Below are 8,292 nucleotides of genomic sequence, written 5' to 3' on the forward strand. Positions count from 1 at the left end.
CACATGTTTTACCTGACTAGTGGACAAGTCTGGCTCTGCCTCCCCAGCAGACTGCTGCATAAAGCCGAAAGATGCAAGGCAGCTGGACAGGCTGGTGCAAAAAGCTGTTTTAGTGACTGGAATGAGGCTGGACTCACTGAAGCTGTGGTGGAGAGATACACACAGAAAAAGATAGAAGAAAAGTTCGAATACACTGACCATCCTGTTCAAAACACCCTGATGGACCAGAGAAGTAGCTTCAGTACTCACCTCACTGCGCTGCTGGATTGAACGATACAGGAGATCCATGATCCCTACAGCCATCTAGCTCTACAGCACCTTAACCAAAGGCTAATTTGTTCTTGCATTGATAGTATACTATAAGTAGGCTATCGTTAATAAAATTATTCTATTGTTTTGCAAATGGCTCATAGCACAGCCTGTAGGTGAAGTTATTAGATGTTGTGGGAAAGTTAGCTATTGTAGTGACACAATCTGCCACCCCTTTATCCACTTCCAAAGGAAAAGCTGCTACCGCCGGGACACTTAAATTGGCATTTCATGTGGGCTAAACTGAAGGGAAACTGATGTAAGTTAACAGTTGGTAGACTTAATTGGCCTTTTTCTCTTCGTACTCCTCAATCTGCCACTTACTAGCCGCCGCAGAAGCTTCCCCGCTAATCTCCCATTTACAAGCAATTCAACCGGCCAGAAAAAAAGTCCGCCTCTCTCTTTTCTTCCCTTCCTGCCTTAAACGAGCTCCTTTGTGGCCCGTAAATTGCCTGAATTCCCGATGATCCCCCGGTGGCAGAGCGAGCAAAAGAAAGATGTCCTCATGTTGTTGACAGTTGATTAACGCGCGCTCCCGCTTTCTCGCTCCCTCTTCGGCTCCTATCTCTAATCTCCGCATCGGCGCACCTTAATTAAAGCTCCCGTTCGTCAATTAACGTGTTTGTGGATGTTGAGGCGGTTGCTCAGATGTTGGAGAGGTACAGGGATAAAAAAGTGCAGAGAAAAGGACAGCCTGCTTGGCTTTAGGTTGTTTATTGCTTCAACATTGTTGTTCTTGTTCTTGTGCCTACACACGCACGGCTGCTCTGTTTTCAGATTGTTTCTCACCACACAAATTACTTTGGAAGAAAGTGAAATCTGATTCTCCTTCCACTTGTGTAGCTCGTGTAATTCTATTCACGTTATCGGCAGCACTACAAATGCATTGGTGTAGTTGAACATATATAGGTCAATGGATTGCTGAGCTTTGTAGAGTGTGTAAAGAGCCACATGTGGATGTGGAGTTTTTAACTGAGGGGGGAGGCATGACATTCTGAAATTTGGAGGTGTTGTAGTATTTCTGGAATAGGATTAGTGCCTAAAAATGAAAAAGTCTGTAGTGTAAAGATATAAGTTGATATTTTTAGATTGTGTTTTGACATTTCACTGGAGATTAAGACAATACAAATATTTGAGTATTTAACAGTTATATAACTAATTATAGTCTCCTACATTAATAATTCATTAATATTGAATATTCAGTTTAGACTTTTGAGATGAGTGGGTCTGGTAGAACCAAAAACACATTATTTAGACAGAATAATCAAACTACAATAAATTAAAGAAAGAGACATCCACAAAGCCAATGCATCTCATTACCTCTTCACAAACCTTGCATCTCCTAACTGTCGAATTTCCCAGCCGTGATGCAGCTTGCCTGTAAGCTTTTATTAATCAGAGAAGAAAATGCCTGACATATTTTCTTTCTTTTAACCGAAGTTGACAGTTTGCTAAATTTTCCTACAAAATGTCTGTGCCTGCGTCTCTGATGCAGACTGATAAACTCGGCGAGCAGGCATTCATCTGGCAGTATTAGCCCTGTCAGGCTACTGCGGGCCTGGCCGGCCCGGCTTAGCACTAATTGACTGTTAATAGAAAAAGCGCCATTTGGGAGCACGGATCAGCCTCTCGACAGAATGTGTGCAGGGATAATATTGTTCCAGGAGCCGTGCGGAGAATAACTTGTGGTCTATTAACGCGGAGGCCCAGATGAGGAGCTGTGGCCTGAGTGCTCCATTATCTCCCGTTCTGATGAGCGGCTCCGGATGCGATCTCCACCCCCTCAATAATCAACCCTCCCGAGGCCTTTTAACTAGTTCATGTAATTCGCTTTCAAGGGCCCATGTTATCTCTGATCATTACCCAGGAGTCAAGTGTGAATGCTGAATTATAAAGCTCGTGTCTGTCAATAAATGGTGAAGTAGCTGCAGATCATACAGTAGAGCCAGACTGGGTCCATATGTGGGTTTCTGACAACACTTAAAAAAATGCTTGGCTCTACAGTAATGTCTCAGTGTCGTCGATGAACAAGCATCCATGCAATTCTTCATACTATTCTATCATTAACGTGACAAGTTTTGTGTTTAAATCTAACGACCCTTTTGAAACTATTCAAAGCACAGCAACAAATCTAATAAAGCAAATGAATCAAATTAGAAAATATATCTGCAAAACAAATGAACAAAGTCAAAAAACCCATCCATCCATCATCTATACCAGTTTATTCCAATTTAGGGTCACGGGGTTCTGCTGGAGCCTATCCCAGCTGTCTTCGGGGGAAAGGCAGGGGTACACCCTGGACAGGTCATCAGTCCATCGGAGGGCCACACATATAGATGAACAACCACACACGCTAATACTCACCTCATTGGGCAATTTAAAATCACCACTCAACCAGACATACATGTTTTTGGACTGTGGGAGTACCCGGAGAAAGCCCGTGAAAGCACGAGGAGAACTTACAGACTCCACATAGAAAAGCACCTGCCGAGTTTAGAATCAGGAGCCTTCTTGCTGTGAGGCAACAGTGCTAACCACCAACACGGGGCTGCCCAACATAAAGAACAATTCACAAAATACAGCACATAATCTCAACAAATTTCCAACTGTTTTTTTTATGTTGTTGCGTTGTTTTATCCCCTAATTTGGTACATGCTATTTTTTACTAAAAATAGTATGCTTTTCTAAAATATTGTCCCCATTAGCTAAAATCCCTACTTAATTTTTTTTAAACTTAGACAAATTTCATGCAAAATTTTTTCTCAAATGCCTTCATATAATGGAAACACCAGGGCTCAAACATTCATTTTTCATTATAAGTAATAACTTATTTATTTACATTAACTTTTTTTTCCTGTGAAATGACAGAACATGGCAACAGGGTCCTCAGACAATTCACATTTTAAATAACATTTTTTTGTTTCTGTATCATATTATTTACAGTTCTATCATGGAGACAGATTATTTCTCCCCTTGTAGCTGGCAATGCAGGAAGAAATTTAGCCTGCACAAATGAATAACCCTATAATATTTCCATAATACTTAACCCACTGTTAAGTGTATGGTTTTGTACTTTGTACTTGTTCTTTTTAAGGGCCCATGTCCAGGTTAATAGAGTAACCCACCTTTAAAAACTGTTCAACATGGATGCAGTCTTTTTGAGGCCAAACAGTTCAAGGTAGGGTTTAAAAATATTGTTGGGAATTATCGGTGCAGCTCAGCTCTGAACATCTCTGGAGGACTCTGTGGCTGCAGAGAAGTTGTTGTCATGCAGCTTCCGGATGTGTTTCTTCAGGTCAAAGTTGCGGCAGAAGCCCTTGCCACAGGTGGCACAGGTGAAGGGCTTCTTGTCGTTGTGTGTGTGCATGTGGAAGGTCAGGTTGTAGATTTGGTGGAAGGCCTTGTTACAGATGGAGCACTTGTACTGCTTCTCCCCACTGTGTGTCAGTTTGTGGTTCTTGTAGTTTCCTGGAAAATGAAAAAAAAGAAAAAGAAAAGAAAAAAAGAAATAAACACATGCATGACAGGACTAGGTATTTAAATTGCAACAGCTGCAATTTATTGCATACCTTTTTAAATGCCTGACTAGTTTTGTGATTGTTTCATTTATAAAATGTCAAAAAAAAATCCTTGAAGTTCCTTGAAGTGAAGTCTCTGCATTTAAATCCTCAGATGGAAGAAGTTAGAACCAGGTGTTACCAAAAGTGTAAGCCAGTAACCTAAACTTTCCTGTAAATGAGTGTGAATAACAGCACATCAAAGTGACTTCAAGTGAAGATGACATACCATAACATATGCATTTATCCATGTGAAAAAAGAACTTAAGACATTAATTAACTAAACACAGCCTGAACTTTATTTTTTCTCCAACATAAAACATCGAATGAAAATTGGATAACATCTGTTTGTCTGAATTAAAATATACTCAAAACAGCAGCAGCAGCAACATAATTCCTCACATAGCTTTATAAGTAACTGTAAAGCAATGTGCATTATAAGAAGCCAATATTTTAACTAGTAAAATAAATGATGCTGATTGATCCAAGATAATGTGAAAAACAAAAAAGCCCAAAATTTGAATGAATAATGTCATGAAAGAGATGAAGACAGGCAGTAGAAGGTGAGAGACAGCTATTTAGTGGGAATCTTTCATTCACTTTTCTTTTACTCTCTAAGTTCATCAGTTCATTCTAATTAGCTTTCATTAATCAGGGTTTAGGATACCGAGGTCAAGGCATTGTCAAACTTTGTCAAAATCAAGCCATACGGCACCTTAAAATAAATAAATTAAATTTAAAAAAATCTGACCGACAGCAAATATCGCCGTATTTAGAGCAGAATTAGTCTGTGTTGAATGACATGTCCTATCGCTTCATGCTTATCGATGGACCTGCAATTATTTCCCCTTTCATTCTCACAGATAACTAAGAGCAGCAGCGCAAGGCGGGAGATTTTGCCCGAGTAAGATTTGGTTCAGCCACGGTAAACAAACACGGATTTCCCTGCACTTTCTTTACAGAATTCATTCTGAACCAGCGCACGGCTGCAGCTTCGTGGAAACTGACATTGTTTTAAAAAAGAAAGAACAAAGAATAAAAAAAAGAAATATTTTTTTTCCAAATTGAAGGCAATCAAATTATGCATAATAATGTCCCTCTCTGTTTCATGTAGGAAAACAGGATGGTAGGTTGCAGAAAGAGATCAACAGATGTCAAGAAAAAACACATTTGATTCTTGAAACAGGCTCATTAGTATTAAGTCTAAAAACAGATGAGATTATTTCAGATAACACAGATTTTTTTTCGTTGTGACAATAAAATTTAGGACATTCTACCTTGTACAATTCAGAACACTGAGCCACTGATATTTTCGGAATATGTTATTCCATTAAAATTTCGGGGCAGATTTAGGGACAAAATTTAAAAAAATAATAATTTGGAAGTCTAGCCTAAATGCTCACTTTAATTCTTTCCACGTAAGAGCCTTGTAAACATGACAGCTGACAGGGTGGATTATTTACCTTTCTGGTGGAAACCTTTCCCGCAGAACTCACACACGAAAGGTTTGTAGCCGGCGTGGATCCGTACGTGAGTGTTAAGCGTCGAGCTTCTGTTGAACGCCTTCCCGCACTGGTTGCATTTATGAGGCTTTTCCTTTACGGGGAGATTATAAAAAAAAAAAAGCAAAATCAAATGAATGATGCGATTTTGAAAGGCAGATAGCATATTGCTAAAAACTGTCTGTATGCGCCGTAGCTCACCTGTGTGTGGATGATCTTGTGCCTGCACAGTGTACTGGCCTGTCGGAATCCTTTCCCGCATACTTTGCACACGAAGGGCCGGGCCCCGGTATGCACCGGCATGTGTCTGGTCAGATTGTAATGGGCATTAAAAACCTGCAAACAACACCGGGGAATTGTTAAGAATAATTTTTAAAAACCCGCGAATTTAACTAAGTGAGATTAGTGTGAAATGACTGAACTGCGATAATCAGTTAGATTATTAGGCTAGTTATTTATTTTTGTGGGGCAATACTCGTTTTGCTTTTGGATTATTTACTTAAAAACTTTTAATTTATGAAAGTCATAGTAATATTAATATCTTTACTAAACAAATTTGCATAGTACACAGTTTAAAAATGTACCTTTCCACACACTTCGCACGTGAAGTTTTTAGGTTTTCCATCTGCAGCGCCGTTGCCGGTGAGTTTGCTGTGTGTCTTGACACCGTTCTTCTCGGAGCTCAGGCCGTGATTCTCCTTCACAATCTGATCCAGCTGCCCAGGCAAATGTTCCTTGTGCGGGTACTGAGGTGTGGGCAGTTTGTCGGCTCCCGTCCCGCATGCCAGCTTCGAGTTCTCCAGCAACAGGAGACGGTGGTGTGCCGACAGTGATGCCTGGGCCTGAGGGCTCGAGAACCAGTGGCCGGCCAGCAGCTCCGACTGTTGGTATGCAGAGTCCAGATAGTTCAGGTAGTAGAGCGAACCGCCGCTTGGTACGGCCACGGCCTGGTGGATGACCTGCGGCTTCACCACTCTGCTTCCCGAAGTCAACAGCGGCTGCTTCAAGCTCGGCTCGGCTTTGCCGCACATTCCACAGTTCCCTTTGCACGTAGCAGCTGCGGAACCGCAAAAAGTCCCTCTCAAACTGGCTCTCCAAAGCTCGGAGTAGTTCATCAGCGCCTTGGCTTGGAGGTCATAGCTTAAGGGCTGTAGCGGAATCATGCACGGGATCGGGGAGCAAAGCCCCAGCAGCTTCTTCTCCTCTGACCGATCCTCTGTGCTTCCTTTCGACTCTGTATTCTTGGACATGATCCGGTCAATGGAGAAGGCCAAGGTCTTGGGAGCCGCGGACGATCCGGTCCTACCGCAGGACATAACCGTATCCAGTGATGCAGAACTTGCCATTTTGTTGTTGTTTGCAGCACAGCAGAACTTAGTGTGAGCAACTCCCAGTATTCCGACCTGCCCCGCGTCTTTTCACTCTCCTGAGTTCCCAGCAGAAAAGACAGGGGGACACATCAGTTTAATAAGCACCTTGCTGTCACAGTGTCACGCATTTGCATTCAAATGGCCACCCCCCTGCAACAATAGCGTCCAGGGGTGATGGATTAATGCTCATTAACTAGTGCACACAAAATTAACAGGACATTACAGAGATGTAGAAGAAGAGGAGGAGGAGGAGGAAGAGGGGAAAGGAGAACAAAAAGACAAAACGGTTGTAGTCAGAGCTCTTGCAGAAAGCGAACGCATTAAGTTGAGTGCTGGAGTTTACCTCTTTAATGGTCAGATGGGTGTGGAGAAACCAGCCGACTGCTCTCTGTCACGTTGGCAGCGGCCGCCCCTCCTCAGCATGGATCACTGTCTCCTGACATCAGCAGGCACCCAAACTCTTAACTGGATGACAGGGAGACGCCCTCATCAACCTGAACGCCCTGACAAGAAAAAAATATATAGTGGGGTGACACGGGTTATAAGCTATAGGCTACCATGTGTCAACTTCGACATATAGGCCTAAATATGAAAATATTTCTGGTTAGTACAACTGCCATGATTTAATAATGTCACGCATTAAACTGGAGTCGCTCTGCTGCTTAGATGAGGTTAACAACCTAGTAATAATGTTTTTTGTTTTGTTTTGTTTTTGTCCGGAGAAAGCTGCTAATCCCCCCCATTTCCACGCCGGCTTATACTTACTTAGCCTACTAGTTGTACAAATTCAAGGACGTGCAACAGAACGATCCACCTGCAGAGACTCCTTTTGGATCCTATTAAACGTTGTTCCTTCTTCCCTCTATTCAAAAGAATCAATTTTCCATAGCGATTCAAGGCTCAACTCAGCACAGGGAGGGGAAAAGGAAAGAAAAATCACAAGCTCTTTCACTTTTAGCGACTAAAGCACTGCGTGAACCTGGTTTTGTGTTTTTTTTCCCTTCCTGAAATGGAGGGACGGATTAAAGAGGGAGAGGAAAAAAAGAAAAGACTTAGCTTGGTCAGAGGTATACAAGGACAAATGAAAAGAGTTTTTCCCCCTCTAAAGAGCCATACAAAAAGTTTGCTGGAATCCGCCGTGTTGTGTGGGAGTTACAATGAGCAGCAGCCTCTCTTCTATTCGCAACAAGGGCCGCGTTGAATTCATGTGTTTGCAGGCCATTTTATCTAAGGGACTCCCAGCAAGTTAGAGGGAGAAAAAACTTCATACAGCACGTTTGCACAGGTTGAGAGAGGGTGGGCAGTAAAAAGGAGGACGAGAAAGGTGGGTAACACGAACAAAATGAAAATATTTCCATGCAGATCTATCATATTATAATATTTCACAGGGTTTTAGCTGCAACTAATATTTCATTATTTTTAATACCATTCTCATATTAAAACTGTATCATCAAAAAGACAAATGACACTATAAAAGATTAATATAATATAAAAATAATAATTGTTTTTCTTTAAGTAACTGAACAAAAGCAGCCATGTTCTAAATGGGTGTCT

General features: G+C 41.6%; 1 protein-coding gene across 1 annotated transcript; it reads right to left on the reverse strand.

Annotated features, from left to right (window-relative positions):
- Positions 1-3,421: 3,421 nt before the first annotated feature.
- Positions 3,422-7,636, reverse strand: fezf2 (FEZ family zinc finger 2). Its single transcript, XM_026307519.1, has 6 exons — positions 7,504-7,636; positions 7,082-7,241; positions 5,953-6,794; positions 5,570-5,704; positions 5,330-5,462; positions 3,422-3,777 (listed from the first exon to the last, which is right to left on the reverse strand). The coding sequence occupies exons 3-6, from the start codon at positions 6,712-6,714 to the stop codon at positions 3,527-3,529; spliced, it is 1,281 nt and encodes a 426-aa protein (XP_026163304.1). The 5' UTR covers positions 6,715-6,794; positions 7,082-7,241; positions 7,504-7,636; the 3' UTR covers positions 3,422-3,526.
- Between the last annotated feature and the right edge of the window lie 656 nt (positions 7,637-8,292).

This window comes from Mastacembelus armatus, chromosome 5, assembly GCF_900324485.2.
Source record: "Mastacembelus armatus chromosome 5, fMasArm1.2, whole genome shotgun sequence".
NCBI classification, from domain to species: Eukaryota; Metazoa; Chordata; class Actinopteri; order Synbranchiformes; family Mastacembelidae; genus Mastacembelus; species Mastacembelus armatus.